At 40.8% G+C, this 17,321-nt stretch overlaps 1 protein-coding gene across 7 annotated transcripts in view; it reads right to left on the bottom strand.

Moving 5' to 3' along the window:
• Positions 1-17,321, bottom strand: part of ano10a (anoctamin 10a) — a 105,606-nt gene that overhangs the window by 62,226 nt on the left and 26,059 nt on the right. For 6 of the 7 annotated variants that reach the window (XM_061673603.1, XM_061673600.1, XM_061673599.1 and 3 more), the window contains one exon: positions 7,588-7,722. In XM_061673603.1, coding sequence (XP_061529587.1) covers positions 7,588-7,722 — 135 coding nt within the window. Of the gene's footprint in view, positions 1-7,587; positions 7,723-8,014; positions 8,097-17,321 lie in introns of all 7 variants that reach the window. The other variant, XM_061673604.1, reaches the window with a different exon arrangement.

Raw genomic sequence — 17,321 nt, 5'->3', positions numbered from 1 at the left:
TTTTAGAGGACCGCCCTCTAAGGCGTTTCAGCGTATACTCAGTCCTTGACCTGTAAAATCTCAAATGTCAAGAATGCTGTCGCTCCTATTAAAACTAAGACAATCTTGAGGCGACCTAGAACACCGTGGTGGAGCACAATGATGGTAAAGACTAATTAAAGTGTAGGAAAGGAGAGCGTAAGTGGAGAAAAACTAAACTCAAAGGTGACTATGACCTCAACAAAGTCTTTGTAATTTTAACCAAGAGTTAGTCAGGGCTATACAGCAACACTTTTCTGAAATCATCAGTAAGAACTTCAACAATTTTGCGGTGGTTGACAAGCTCCCCCGAATCAGATAGCTCCAGAACTCCTAAAAGCGGATAAATGCAATGAATTTGCTTTTTATTTTAGTGAAAAATACAATTCATCAGGTTAAATATTAGCACAAATCAGCAAAATGATAAAATGATACTCCATCTGAAGCCACCCAGGAAAAACTCTATTACCATGTGGGAATATGATACAGTTGACCAAAAAAACTGTAGAGAAAACGGTACAGCAGCTGAAACCACCAACGAGCTGTCTTGACTCAATACCATCTGACTTTTTCAAAGCTATTGCGAAGTCTGTGCTGGCTGATTTGCAGCAAATAATCAATTGCTCACTTCAGTCAGGCGAGTTTCCGAGAGCTCTAAAAGTAGCTGCCATTAAGCCTCTGCTAAAAATTTTTTAACGCTGTACGCTTCCATGTTAGCAAGCTACAGACCCATCTCAAATCTCCTTTTAATAGCCAAGATTGTTGAGAAAGTTAGTTTTAATCAATTTAGCAATCTCTTGAACTTAAATTGACTTTTTGACAAATTTCAATCAGGGTTCCGAACTCATCACAGTACAGAATCTGCTCTTATCAAAGGGCTAAATGATATAAGGTTGAATACTGACTGGTTTCAATTCTGGAGGTCTTGTTGGACCTCATTGCGATTTTAGATAGGGTAGATCATAATATACTGCCGAACAAAGGACTGCGGGGAGCCACTATCGGCAATGAATTCAGGAATGTGGGACGGCGTCTGGAGGCGACACCTGGAGCCAGCGGCAAATGGTCATCATTCTGCAGAGCAACGATGACGTCAGATCAGACCATGGACCAATCAGACGACAGCGATTCCATACTCTCTCGTTTTGAAACATTGTATAAGTCTGGGGTAGAATATGATAGTGTTTTGTTCGACTACTCTATCTGCTAAGGATATGATAGCGATCGTTACGAACCCAGAGCTCTGCAAAATGTATAGACTCCTCTGTCAGGAATAAATTGGTTGGTTTTTAATACATTGTTATGAACGGAGTTCTTTCACGAAAACGACCACGCTGGGAACCACGAGAGTAAAAGGAGATTTTAAACACAGGTTCCTTCAACACAAATGGAATAAGTTGCCAACTGAAGTGACATCAGCCCCAAGTGTGCATGTGTTTAAAAACCCTTCATTTTCCCCCATGCTTTTTAGAGCCACTTTTAAATATTTCTTGGACTGTACGCTGTTTTAATTGTATTTTTATTTTTTCCCCTCTTTGTTTTAAATGTTTATAAGCTGCTTTTATTTGTTTTTCAATGATTTTAATAATGTAAAGCACATTGAGTTACCTTGTGTATGAAATGCCCTACATAATTTGCTTTGCTTTGACCTAACGCACTGCTGTCACAGTATTTAATCATATTTTCATGTTCATTAACACATTACGGGTGATGCTTTTGTTACTATGTATTTGTACAAAATTTACTTTATACAGTATACTTTATTACTGATGAAATTATTTCACCCAGTTTACCACAGTATGATATTACAGTACATTATGTAAACATAGATGACTGAAGTGTGAGTTACTTTACTGCTGCAGCATTTAACCCATTCACTTTACTATAGTAGGATATTACAATATTTAAACATTTTCATGTTCGACAGTTTAAACATATTTCTACACAATTTACTGCATATACAGTACAACTGCTGTATTTAAACCACTTCTTATTACAGTACGATATTACATAAAAAAAACAGAGGTAGTTCATAGTCCATCGCTTTCAACTCAAATCAATAGACATATTTACAACATACAATCTGATTCTCTGAATTATTGTTACAGGTGTTATAAAAAAAAAAAAAAATTACTTGATGACTTTTAAAAGTATGTGTGTACTTTTTCTCGTCATATTTAGACTTTAGTAACATTTGATGTCAAGTTTCTTCAGATCAATTAATTGCTACATTGTGATGTTATAGAAATATTGCCACGATATTCTATGCACGCAACATCTCTTCAGTTCTCACAGGATGATTGTGTTAGTAGCAAGCTGTTCCTATATTAAAAGTGTTAAAAACCATATGATACTCTGCATATAAAACTGGTAAAGACCATATTATAAAATTTTAAAAATACCCCACTTGCTTGTTAATCCACAGCCTACTGTATGTACAGTGGGGCAAAAAAGTATTGAGTCAGCCACCTATTGCGCAAGTTCTCCCACTTAAAAAGATGAGAGAAGCCTGTAAGTTTCATCATAGGTATACCTCACCTATGAGACAAAATGAGGAAAAAAAAATAAAAAATAAAAAACAAATCCAGAAAATCACTGTCTGATTTGGAATGAATTCATTGGTAAACACCTCGGTAAAATAAGTATTTGGTCACCTACAAACAAGCAAGATTTCTGGGTCTCACAGACCTGTAACTTCTTCTTTTAAGAGGCTCCCTGTCCTCCACTCATGACCGGTATTAATGGCACCTGTTTTAACTTGTTATCTCCATCTCTGTTGTGGGAAACCGGGAAAGCTGTTTTGAGAGGTCGAATCATATCATATTCTTCATATAAGAAAAAACAGGAACAAACATTGGAAAATGGAATTGAGGAATTTTGTCAAAAACATTTTCATGCGACAGACATTATCATAATCCTTAATAAATTATGGTTTCAATATTTGTGATTTTATTGTTCTTATTGCATCCACCTTGTAATGAGCGACGCAGTTGCAGCCTGAATCAAAGAACCAGTATATGAGATTTCGACATTCCATCATCCAAAATATCAGTCTCTGGATTAATTCACCTTTGCCAATTCAGTTTACAACCCTTGTAACAATAAACAGATCGCAAATGTCAAGATTAAAGCGCAGCACACTATTTTGCAAACAAACCGATAACTGCTGATAAGACTAAATTGGACATTTATGTATGGACAATAGTTTTGGTTTCTATTTTGTGCAATATACTTCTTGTTCACGTACAAGTAGTACATGTAAGAAGAAGAAATGTAATTACGTCTTGCATGCTATTTATATTACATATTTATATTTCCTCTATCCACAATTGCTGAAATGATTCAAATTTCCCCATTGTGGGACTAATAAAGTTTATTTTATATTACAAATATTTATTAATAATAATAATAATATACTTTTAACCTGCCCACGTTCTGAAGTGACGTGTGCAGTGACATACTAATTCATTTTGGGTTCAGATGTGGCGTCCTGTGTGTACGTGTATTATTGTATATTAATATCTCCTAACATTATTAATTGGCCTGTTATTTTGTTGTTCAAAGTTGGTTACTCGCCATGAAAATGGGGCTCCAGCCAGACCGATGTGACAAGTTTGTTGTTTCTCCAAATCACCTATGGCGGTATTTGCAACTGCATAATGATAGCTTAGCAATTAGCATCATGCTTTTCCATCTTTTCCTCCCCACTCCTCGCCCTCCTCGTGATGACGAAAATGAGACATGTAAGACGCCTGGTAAGAAGTGTAGCTTATTCGCTGCCATGGAGGCAATGATGAACTTACAATGCACTGACACCGGGGGGAAAGAGAACTTTTGCCTGCGCGGCTTGGCACCCAGAGGGTGTAATAAAATAGCATGTATGAAGCAGCTGTTTAATGTGGACACGCTGGTAATGCCAGTCGCTGGATTATTATTTATTTTTATTTTTTTTATATAATATCCAGAACAATCAAGTGTTATAGCAGTAACGAGTCAACATTCAGTTATTTCCAGAACAAAATACGGACGTTTTGTAACATTTAGCAGCTTTGTATACAGAAAAAAAAAAAAAAAAAAAAAATCAACATGAGATAAACTTGAAAAATTTAAAAACCACAGCATATTATTCTAAAGAGAAAGGTGCTGCCCAGTGTCAGAAAGCTCGGTCTCAGTCGCAGGTCATGGGTCTTGCAACAGGACAATAACCCAAAGGAATGGCTAAGAGCAAAACATTGGACTATTCTGAAGTGGCCTTCTATGAGCCCTGGTCGAAATCCTACTGAACATCTGTGAAAGGAGCTGAAACATGCTGTCTGAAGAAAGAACCCTTCAAACCTAAGACAACAAAAGCAGTTTGCTCTTGAAAAGCGGGCCAAAATACCTGCTGAGAGGTCCAGAAGTCTGATTGAAATCATTTTATTGTAGTGACTACCTCAAAAGGTTGTGCAACAAAATATTAAGGGTGCCATCATTGTTGTCAAGGCCTGTTTCATGACTTTTTTTAAAAACAATAATTCTGTTGAACCACAATTGAAAAGCAATGTCTGATTTTCATTGGTTAATATTCATTGTTTTTTTTGTAATGATTACTTTTATTATTTATTTCTGTGACCAATGTGGGGGTTTCTTTCATTAATGGCGAGGTACCAACAATTTTGTCCACGTGTGTAAATTAGCAATCTTTCAGCATATTAAATTAGTGATTGAACCCTTCGATTGGCTGACGACCAGTTCAGGGTGTACCCCGCCTCTCGCCCCAAGATAGCTGGGATAGGCTCCAGCACGCCGGCAACCATAGTGAGGATAAGCGGTACAGAAAATGGATGAATGGATGAATGAACATAATTTTGGGGTGTTATAGCTGTTGTTCATGTGAGAGTGCAACGATATATGACACCAATATAAGGTATAATTCCATTACAATAAGATGGAATTTTTTTGACTTGAGTTCGTTGTCACATTTCTGTGGGGCCAATTACGTATTACTCGTGCACTCACTGTCGTTGTCTCGCCATGCTGCACTATTTGCATATTCTGGCCACTCATGCCAGAGTAGCATCTGCTCCATTTGCACACTGATTGAGGAGTATCTGTAACATTTGCACAACCGACATTGTCCCAGATGATCGCACTACTCGTCACTTTAAACCGCATACACTCCTTGAAGTCTCGACGCCCTTTGCACAATTGTCACTGCACCAGACTATTGCAATATTAGTCGTTCGAACTGCTATAAGTGCTAGAGGACTCTGCATCTTTTTGCACAATTGTTTTTTGTCAATGTCTTTATGTCTCCAAAGTGTTCTGTAAATTGACCGTCTGTTGTACTAGAGCGGCTCCAACTAGCGGAGACAAATTCCTTGTGTTTTGGACATACTTGGCAAATAAAGATGATTCTGATTCTGATACAATATAATACCAACTTCACCAAAGCGTGTTTGGAAACTCAACCGAGCTCTCTTTTGTTTTACATTTTTTTTTCCTGAAAAGTTTAGTTTTTGGAGGTGAGGGGATTCTACCCAACAGCTACAATATATAAAATATTAGTTAATACTGCCACTTTATACATTACTTTACTTTTTTTTTAACTTTGTCCATACTAACTATGCAGTGTCTACACAGGGATCTCGTTTGATGTGTGTCCCATGTCTGTGACGCACAAAAATTATCAGTGAATCAAGCATGGTGAATCAGCGTCCACAGACACAGCATTGCTTACGCGCGCGCGTTTGTGTGTGTTGCTAAAGTGCTTAAACGAATCATTATCCACTGTCTTGGTGCTAGCCAATCAGAGGAAGAGTAGGGCGGTGTAGCATACATGGGTTGAAATGGAAACATAATTAATTTAGGAGAAAAGAATAAGCCGGAAGCGACACCTGCATTACTTCCGGTTTAGCGTAATTTTAAATTTAATCGTTAAAATAAAACTAATCTGTCTCGTAAGGGGCACCGCGTCACTTTTTATACGCATAAGATTTAGGGAAAGTGACGAGAAACCTTTTTATCAGTCTCGTAATCTGAAGGTTGCTACATTTTATGAAATTTTGAGTTCTAGATGACAGACGCTTACTTAAACTCATAACACACAGTTCGCAGCTTGTCAACAATTTTGGCCCATAGAATGGGATTAAAATCATATATTAAAATAAAATAACCTCAACTTGGTACTCTCTTTACTCAGAGGTCAAGCATGTGTTTATATATGTGTGACTGTTTATACTTTAGTCTTGGCAAATCAACTGCTTATGATTCAAATCACATTTCATGCTGCTTGGAGTCAAATCAAGACAAACAATTCTCAAAATCTCGCAATTGCGCTTGTAAAGTTGACACACTGACACAGACATCAAGGCATACATTTGGAATATTTCCCATGACACTTGTTAATCAAAGTGTGTGTCTATATTTGAATATAGATGTCAATGTGGGTGTATCTATGTGGTGAGGTCAAGCGATTGCACAGTAGAAAGAAAAAGGGAAAAAGCTAATGCGAGCGTTAATGAAGAATCTTTGTAGCGTTCTCTAGAAATAGGAGAAGAACAAAAAAAGCGAGAAGGAAAAAGGGAAAAAAAACAATTCAGCCCAGCTCCTTCCTCGCGAAACATAGGGAATTCTACTATCAGGTTGGCGCTACCGATCAATGCAAACTTGGACATACTTGGAAAATAAAGATGATTCTGATTCTGATTAGGTGTGAAACCTATTCAAGTAGCAACCCAAAAGAAGAGGTGAAAGGGAGGGGTTCTCGTCTGGACAAAGGAAAGAAAAGAGGATGCGAGGAGGTCCGGGAAACAGTTCGGTCGGGGGGGGGGGTCTCCTGCACGGTTTGAGCTGGGTCATTTTCGAGCACAGCCATTCCTTCCCACCGGAAGACCCCAGGCAAGCATTGGAGTGCTGTTCTGAGCAGTGCTCCTGGGTCTTCTGGCCAAGCAGGGAGGCTATGCTGAAAATCATGTAGTGGTCGAAGATTGTTAGGGCCACTAAGTTAAGGTCTGTAGCAGAGCAGGAAGGTGCAAAAAGGGGCTCTGGCGTCTTAGCATTGGTCATGTCAATTGCCTGAGTTCAGTCAAATTTAATTTGTTCAAGTCTTTAGTGGTCAGATCCAAAATTGTGCTGTTTGAAAAAGTTAGAAATCACAATGTGGCTGTCGTAACTGGCGGAAGGCAGGTTGTACCCAGTGAAATCCTCAATATCCCAAGTGGCATCTTTGAGAGCATCGCTTATTGAGTGAGCGGCTTTTCCTCGGAACTCAGGATTGACATGCAGAGCTGTGGAGATTGTAAGGAAAAACCCGAGGTGGACCGGATTAGTGGGGCCTGTCAGGGCCGTAGACCAAATAACTTCCATTAAACCGAGGGGTCCCAAATGTGGGAGACTTATCTATTGTAAAATTGTCTAGGAAGGGAGCAATTTCATATAGCCTGTCGTTCATCAACATAAAAATTGAAAAAGAGAACCAAAGGTTAAGTGAACTGAAAATGAGTGCCAAAGGTTAATCAAAGGGTAGATTGGTAGGTAGGTACATAGGGAGACAGACAGACAGGCAAGTAAGCAGGCAAACAGACTTACTGATAGATTTCCCTGGGTACAGCTTAGCTTGTGTGTATCCTGGAACATGAGTCTCGTCTTGAGCTCGTAAGGTTTCCAACTCATGTTTAATTATGTGCTGGCACTCCGCCATGCTGAGGAAGCCATCACCATCCCCTAGAAATACAGCAGTGGTCAGAGGGAAGATCATAAAATTCACAACAAAGATGCAGGGAAAAAAAGAAATAAAATGCTGTAAATGTAACACTTGATTTAAAAAATAATTTAAAGTTGTCCTTTTTTTTTTCTCAACTATTTCAGGCAATTTTGTATCGCTGAATCCAAAAATTATATACATTTATTTTGTTCAGGTTAGATTTTTATGCCAAGTTGTTAAGTTTATCAAAAAAATATTTAAAAAAAAATTGTTTACTATAAATTGAATAGTAGACTTATTAAAAGTTAGTACCTGTAAATTGGATGTTACATCATCCTTGTTCAAATTTCAGTGCATGAACCTCCGTTTATTTGAACCTCTAAAGTGAAAATACCTGTATATGTAAACAAAAACATGGCCATAGTTCAAAAAGTTGACCTGATTGAGCAAAACCAATGTGATATTTGGAGTCAGCACATAAAAATTATCCAAAATCAGCTAAAACAAATGTTACACATTAATTTGTTGTTCACCAGTGTAACCAGCATTGGTGGATACGTTTTTTTATATAAACACTTCTACTTAAAACAGGACAATCATTGCATCAATCAGCAATTAATTATCATACGGCCCAATCCCAAATCGCCCGAAACCTTAGCTCTTCCCCTCCTTTTTGTACATGCATACAGTTGAACGTGTATCGCTGTCCAAACAGTTGGATGTTAATACGTAGCTGTGAGGGGAAGGGCCAGATAGCCTAATAAAGATGTTACAGGGGTATACTTCAAATTAAGGGATATGCCAGAAAAATTGCAAACAACTGGCAAGATGAGAAGCAGAATGTTACTGCACATAAAGTTACCAAGTCTCACAATTTTAAAGCTGTCATTTGTGTTCTAAAGACCTCTCAAGTGCTTGCATGTAACAGTGATGAGTCACATTTCGAGATCATGTGAAAATTTGCTTCAACTCTCCTGGGAAGGCTGTCCACAAGGTTTAGGAGTGTGTTTATGGGAATTTTTCACCACTTTTCCAGAAACACTTTTGTGAAGTCACACACTGATGTTGGACGAGAAAGCCTTGCTCTCAGTCTCTGCTCTTATTCATCCCAAAGGTGTTGTATTGAGTTTAGGTCAGGACTCTGTGCTGGCCAGTCAAGTCACAAGTCACACCAAACTCTCTCATTCCTGTCTTTATGGACCTTGCTTTGGGCACTGGTGCACAGCCATGTTAGAAATGGAAGAATTGTTCCCACAAAGTTGGGAGCATGGATGGCCCCTTCCTGTTCCAATATGAGTGTGCGTCAATGTACAAAGCAAGGTCCATAAAGACATGGATGAGAGAGTTTGGTGTAGATGAACTTGACTGGCCTGCAAAGAGTCCTGACACCAACTTGACAGAACACCTTTGGGATGAATTAGAGTGCAGACTGAGAGCAAGGCCTTCTCGTCCAACATCACATGTGTGACCTCATCAATGCCCTTCTGGAGGAATGGTCGGAAATTCCCAACACACACTCCTGAAGCTTGTGGAAAGCCTTTTCGAAAGACTTGAAAGCTGTTATAGCTGTAAAATGTGGACCAATATCCTATTAAACCCTACTGCTTAAGAAGGGGATGTCCGGGGTGCTGTGGAGCCGTGATTCAAGATGGCTGTCTAGTTTTGTCTCTCTGAACAACCCTGCACGAAAACGATGCTATAACCCAATATATACATTTCCACCACAGCGAAATATTTCCACACATTTCCACCACAGCGAAATATATCCAAAACAAACCCAGTCAAAGATTGCAATATTTTCACCAGAAAATGCGGTCTCCAGAAACCAAAAGTTTTCACATACAACCCCTGCAAGATGAGTGCCCTCCACAAAGGGAAAATGTACCTATTCTCGTAGCCGAAAGCAACAGAGGATTTCCATTATGAGAACGCTTGTTCTGCTTAATTATAACATCGTGGTGAGAGACAGTTTAGTATAAAAGGTGCAGCAAAGTGGATTTGTTCTGATAGATACATAGTTTAAATATGATACATATTATAATTTGAAAAAGTTTACAAGTGCTGTTTCACGGCCTCTATTGCCGAGGTGGCCAACCAAAGCTGTGGCCATAAGGTAGTCGGTGCCTGTCGTGGTGGCAATCCCCAAACCCGTTGGTGGACACCAGCAGTGAGGGATGCCGTTAAGCTGAAGAAGGGACTCCTATTGGGCCTTTTTGGCCTGTGGGACTCCCGAGGCAGCTGATGGGTACCGGCTGGCCAAGCGAATGCAGCTTTGGTGGTCGCTGAGGCAAACTCTGGCATGGGAGGATGTTCGGTGAGGCCATGGAGAACGTGTTCCGGACAGCTTTGAGGTAATTCTGGTCCACCATCCAGCGTCTCAGGAGGGGGAAGCAGTGCACTATCAACACTGTGTATAGTGGGGATGGGGCGGTGCTGACCTTGACTCGGGATGTTGTGAGTTGGTGGGGAGAGTACTTGGCCTCAATTCCACCGACACGCCTTCCCATAAGGAAGCAGAGTCTGGGGTCTCTGAGGCGGGCCCTCCTATCTCTGGGGTTGAGGTCACCGAGGTGGTTAAAAAGCTCCTTGCTGTCAAGGCCCCAGGGTGGATGAGTTTCACTCTGAGTTCCTAAAGGCTCTGGATTTTGTAGGACTGTCCTGGTTGACACGCCTCTGCAACATCGCATGGACATCAGGGACAGTGTCTCTGGATTGGCAGACTTGGGTGGTGGTCCCCCTTTTTAAGAAGGGGGACCGGAGGGTGTATTCCAACTACAGGGGATCACACTTCTCAGCCTCTCTGGTAAGGTCTATTCAGGGGTGCTGGAGAGGATGGTCCGTCGGGAAGTCGAATCTCAGATTCAGGAGGAGCAGTGTGGTTTTCGTCCTGGCCGTGGAACAGTGGACCAGCTCTGCAACCTCATCAAGGTCCTCAAGGGTGCATGGAAGTTCGCCCAACCAGTCTACATGTGTTTTGTGGACTTGGAGAAGGTGTTCGACCGTGTCCCTCGTGGAGTCCTGTGAGGGTGCTTTGGGAATATGCGGTACCGAACCCCCTGATACGGGCTGTACGACCGGTGTCAAGAGTTTGGTCCACATTGCCGGCAGTAATTCTGACTCGTTTCCGGTGAGGGTTGGACTCCGCCAAGGCTGCCCTTTTTCACCGATCCTGTTCATAACTTTAATGGACAGAATTTCTAGGCACAGCCGAGTCGTTGAGGGGGTCCAGTTTGGTGGCCTCAGTATTGCTTTGCTTTTTGCAGATGATCTCCAACTCTCACTGGAGCGGTTCGCAGCGTGTGTGAAGCGGCTGGGATGAGAATCAGCACCTCTAAATCTGAGACCATGGTCCTCAGTTGGAAAAGCGTGGAGTGGCCTCTCCAGGTCGGGGATGAGATCCTTCCCCAAGTGGAGGAGCTAAGCCACTGTTCTGCTGCCCTCGTACATGTCCTGTATTAGTCTAACATACTTCATTGCCACTCCAGACTTCCGCATGCAGTACCGCAGTTCCTCTCTGGGTACTGTGCTTTCTCTAGATCTACAAAGACATAATGTAGCTCCTTCTGACCTTCTCTGGACTTCTCCATCAACACCCTCAAGGCAAATAATGCATCTGTGGTACTCTTTCTAGGCATGAAACCATACTGTTGCTCGCAAATACTCACTTCTGTCCTGAGTCGAGCCTCCACTACTCTTTCCCATAACTTCATTGTGTGGCTCATCGACTTTATTCCTCTGTAGTTCCCACAGCTCTGCCCATCACCCTTGTTCTTAAAAATGGGCACCATCACACTTTTCCTCCATTCCTTAGGCATCTTCTCACCCGCTAGAATTCTATTGAACAAACTGGTCAACAACTCCACAGCCACCTCTCCTAGATGCTTCCATACCTCGACAGGAATGTCATCAGGACCAACTGCCTTTCCATTTTTCATCCTCTTTAATACCTTTCTAAATTCCCCTTTACTAATCATCGTTACTTCCTGGTCCACCACACTTGCCTCTTCTACTCTTCCTTTTCTCTCATTTTCCTCATTCATCAACTCCTCAAAGTATTCTTTCCATCTATCTAGCACACTACTGGCACCAGTCCAAATATTTACATCTCTATCCTTAATCACCCTAACATGCTGCACATCCTTCCCATCTCTATCCCTCTGTCTGGCCAGCCTGGAAAGATACATTTTTCCTTCTTTAGTGTCCAACCTGGCATACGTCATCATATGCCTCTTGTTTGGCCTTTGCCACCTCTACCTTTGCTCTGTGTCGCATCTCAATGTATTCCTTTCGCCTCTCCTCTGTCCTCTCAGTGTCCCACTTCTTAGCTCTTAGCTTAGCTTCTTCGCCCTTTTTCCTTGTATGATTTCCTGTACTGTGTGGTTCCACCACCAAGTCTCCTTCTCTCCTTTCCTGGCAGAAGATACACCAAGTACTCTCCTGCCTGCCTCTCTGATCACCTTGGCTGTAGTGGTCCAGTCTACTGGAAGCTCCTCCTGTCTACTGAGAGCCTCTTCACGAAAAGCTGTACAACACTCGTCCTGTCTCAGCTTCCACCACATGGTTCTCTGTTCTGCCTTTGTCTTCCTAATCGTCCTCTCAACCACCAGAGTCATCTTACACACCACCATCCTATGCTGTCTAGTCACACTCTCCCCTACCACTACCTTACAGTGAGTAACCTCCTTCAGATTACATCGTCTGCACAAGATGTAATCCACCTGCGTGCTTTTACCTCCGCTCTTGTAGGTCACCCGATGTTCGTGCCTCTTCTGGAAAACTACAGCCATACCATAATTTCTTCATCACCCCTGTTTCCTTCACCAACATATCCATTACAATCTGCACAAATCACGATTCTCTCTCTGTCTGGGATGCTCAGAACTACTTCGTCTAGCTCCTTCCAGAATTTCTCTTTCACCTCTCGGTCACATCCTACCTGTGGGGCATAGCCACTAATCACATTATACATAACACCCTCAGGTTCAAGTTTCAATCTCATGACTCGATCTGATATTCTTGTCACCTCCAAGACATTCTTATCCAACTCTTCTTTTAAAATAACCCCGACTCAATTTCTTTTCCCATCTACACCATGGTAAAATAATTTAAACCCTGCCCCTAAACGTCTAGCCTTACTGCCTTTCCACCTGCTTTCCTGGACACAATATATCAACCTTTCTCCTAATCATCATGTCAACCAACTCCCGAGATTTTCCTGTCATAGGCCCAACATTCAAAGTCCCCACATTCAGTTCTAGGCTCTGTTTTTTTCCTCTTCTCTTTCTGCCGAAGAACCCGCTTTCCACCTGAATTTCCACCGGCGCCCTGCAGGTTGACGGCGCCGTTGGCGAACGTTGTTAACCTGGGCCACGGTATGGAATTCTCTGGATGAACGCTCATATTTGTTTGGCAAATTTTTAAGCCGGATGCCCTTCTTGACGCATTTATCCGGGCTTGGGACCGGCCAACAGTTTGCACTGGCTTGTGCCCCCATAGGGCTGCAAGGTAATATACTTTCACTTAAATAGAATTTAGCAAGCTCATATGGATCTAACGAGGACAACTCTAAATTCTTTGAATTTTTCTTGACTTTGTCAACATTGAACAGAAGTTTATTGTCGAGGAAGACTTTAACTGTACATTGGACCCGAGAATGTATTGTTCCACAGGCCTTGACACCATTAAAACTCAGACTAGGAAATTAATCAAACAGTACATAACCGATTTAAACTTTGTTAAGATATAGAGGGAACGAAATCCAAGAAAGAAATAATATTCATGTCATTCGGGCGCATTTAACGCTCGCTCTCGCATTGATTACTTTGTTGTATCCCGGGGACTTTTATCCAACATTAACGATTGCTGGTATGATAGTATTGTCTTCACAGATCATGCTGCTATCTCACTAATTATGCACAGATATTTTTTTTTCATAATCCACCTAACTGGCGTCTTCAGGTGATTTGGCTGCAAAATTCGGAATTTGTCATTTATGTAGGTGATAAGATCGATAGCTATTTTGAATTGAATAACAATGAAACATCTGCCGGTATACGATGGGATGCATTTAAAGCATATATCAGGAGAAATCATCAGCTATACAAGTTCTAAATAAAGGCAGAGGAGAATAGTCATGGACAAGTTAGAAAAACAAATTAAGGAATTAGAAATTAACCTTAATGCAAATTATGATCCTGCTCAAGAAAAAGATCTGCTGCCCCTTCGAGCTGAGTTCAATAAACTGTCAGCTGATAGAGTACCGTATTTTCATGACCATAAGGCACACTTAAGTCTTACATTTTCTCCAAAATGGATGGGGCGCCTTATAATGCGGCGCGCCTTATGTGTGCACCGAGTTCCAAAATCTATAAATGTTATTGTGTGACTAATGAGCGTTTCGCTTGATTGACTGGGAGCATTTCCTGCCGACACGCTGCTTATAAAGAGGAAGGCGGACGTGAACATACGGTAGCCAAAAATCTTTTATGGTTGAAACGGGCCTATTATGATCAAGGAGCGAAGGCGGGGAAATTGTTGTCCTGTGGCCCTGTCAGAACCTGTACGGGCCCCATAGATTCATGACATAATGTAATCCCGTCCAAAAGTATTGGAATGGCAAGGTCAATTCATTTGTTTTTCTTGTATACTGAAGACTTTTGGGTTTCAGATCAAAAGATGAATATGTGACAAAAGTTCAGAATTCCAGCTTTCATTTCATGGTATTTACATCTAGATGTGTTAAAAACTCAGGACACGGCAGCTTTTGTTTGAAATCATCCACTTTTCAAGTGAGCAAAAGCATTGGAACAGACATTATTAAATTAACTTAAATTGAATAACTTAAATTGGTGGCATAACCCTTACTTGCAATAACTACATAAAGCCTGCGACCCACTGACTTCACCAGAGTGTTGCATTCATTTGAAATGCTTTTCCAGGCCTTTACTGCAGCCTCTTGCAGTTCTTGTTTGTTTCTGGGGGCTTCTGCCCTTCAGTCTCCTCTTCAGGAGGTAAAATGTATGCTCTGTTTGGTTAAGGTCCGCTGATTGACTTGGCCAGTCTAAGACCTTCCACTTTCCCCCCGTGATTAAGTCCTTTGTTGTGTTGGCAGTGTGTTTTGGGTCATTGTCTTGAATGCATCTTTCTGTAAAGTGCCAGACAAAATGATTTTGTAGACTTCAGAATTCATTCTGCTGCTACCATCATGAGTTACATCATGAGTAAAGACTAGTGAGCCCATTCCAGAAGCAACCATGCAAGCCCAAACCCTGACATTACCTCCACCATGCTTCACAGATGAGCTTGTGTGTTTTGGATCATAAGCAGATCCTCTCTTTCTCCATACTTTGGCCTTTCCATCACTTTGGTAGAGGTTAATCTCGGTCTCATCACTCCAGAAAACCTTTGTGCTTCATCTCTGGCCCTCTTTGCAAAATCCAATCTGGCCTCTTGATTCTTTTTGCTGATGAATGGTTTCCATCTTGTGGCATGGCCTCTATATTTCTTCTTTCAATCTTCTTCGAACATGTTGTTCAATGATGAGTAGTATCAGACACAGTCGTATTTAAAAAAATAAAAATAAAATATTTCACAAATTCTGCCATGGTATGTAACTTTATGAGCACAACTGTACATATATGCAGTTATATGTACACGTCATATTGGAATGAAAGTGTAGGCTACACCTTTTTCATAACCTCAAGGTGACGGTGGCACATTGGAATGAAAATGTACAGCTTTTTCATAACCTCTAGATGGTGACATACATTTATAGAAATGTGAAAGTTTCTTTCATTTTCCCCTATACCTATGTACAATGCGCACTGTTGACTTGTGACAATTTTTGGGGGATAAAAATACACTATAAATTAAGAGTATAACCTGTAACAGCTTATTACATATATTTTTGGTAACTAAGTGTTAGAAGCCCACAATCTATGCCCACGCTGTGATATGTGAGATACTGTTGATGAAGTGTTGGGCTCTCATTGGCCTAAAAGCCAGATCAGGGTGACGCAAGGCCCACCTTTAGTATATACACCGGCTGAAATAGGTACTTAACACGTCACAATTTTTCTCACTAAATATACTTCCAAAAGTGCTATTGACCTGAAGATTTCACCAGATGTTGGGAACAACCCAAGTAATCCATAAATAAAAAAGAAATTCAAACAAATAAGCTCAGAAATTAAGTAGTGTGTAAAAATGTGAAATGACACTGGGAAAACGTATTGAACAAATGAACGAAGAAGAAAAAACACATGGAAACCCAAGACAACACCTAAAATCTATCAATAACACTGGGGAACACATTTTTTGTTGAGTTTGGTCTGACAGCTGTTTTTAACAAATTTTTGGGTGCGGAATCCAAAACGGATCTCGGTTTTTCTCTATCACGTCAAGTTTTTAAACAATAGATCCCAGTTTTCTTAAAAAAATATTTGAAAAATACTGGACTGAACAGATACGTGCTTGTTTTATAAAACTTCTCAAATATTGACAACCAACCAAAATATAAAAGAAACAGGCATGACCACAATGTTTATTTAACACCATTATGTTTTACAAAAGGTACAAATGCTCTTAATTCCTACTAGGAAAAAAACGACTACAATCAGCATGCCAATTTTACTTTTAATCAGCATAAAACTCTAACGTAACAGAATCTTTTTTTCAAATTGTTCCCCAGTGTAATCAAACAGCAACCCAGACCCTTGTGAGTGCAAATGAATATCAGCTGGTTCAGTCCTAATTGATGGCCTACAAAAAGGTCTCATTGCCAAGGTGTGAGTCAAGACACATCTCATGATGGGTAAGAGCAGAGAGCTGTCACAAGAACATCGCAAATTGATTGTTCCAAAATATCACAATGGCATTGGTAAGCTCTGAACATTCCAGTTAGCACAGTTGGGGGTCAGTGGAAAGCTAATCATACTACCATAAATTTGCCTCAATCAGGTGCCCCTCGCAAGATTTGTGACAGAGGAGTGCAAAGAATAATCAGGAGAGTTGTCCAAGAGCCAAGGACCACCTGTAGAGAGCTTCTCAAAGACCTGGAATTAGCAGGTACTGCTGTCAAAATGTAAACAGTGAGTAATGTACTCCGCCGCCATAGCCAGTATGCACGCTCACCACCCAAGACCCCATTGCTGAAAAAAACACGTCAAAGCTCCTCATTGAAAGTTTGCTGAACAACATTTGGACAAGCCAATTAAATACTGGGAGAATATTGTCTGGTCAGATGATTGAACTGTTTGGAGGAGAAATGGCACTGGCACATCACCCTAAAAACAGCATACCAACGGTGAAACTCGGAGGTGGCAACATGATGGTGTGGGGCTGCTTTGCAAAAAAATGGTACTGGTAAACTTCACATTATCGAAGTAAGGATGAATGAGCAAATGTACCGAGACATTCTTGACAAAAATTACTTGGGTTGTTCCCAACATCTGGTGAGATTTTCATGTCAATAGCACCTTTGGAAATATATTTAGTGAGAAAAATGGTAACGTATTAAATACCTATTTCAGCCGCTTTAAGTTCAAAACTGACAATTTTTGTGCTCTTGCTCTCCCGTCGCTTAGCTACTGAGGTCAATAGCTTAATCTGATATCTTTAA

Source organism: Phycodurus eques, chromosome 4 (genome assembly GCF_024500275.1).
Source record: "Phycodurus eques isolate BA_2022a chromosome 4, UOR_Pequ_1.1, whole genome shotgun sequence".
In the NCBI taxonomy this organism is placed as follows: Eukaryota; Metazoa; Chordata; class Actinopteri; order Syngnathiformes; family Syngnathidae; genus Phycodurus; species Phycodurus eques.
This window is presented reverse-complemented; position numbering and strand designations above follow the sequence as displayed.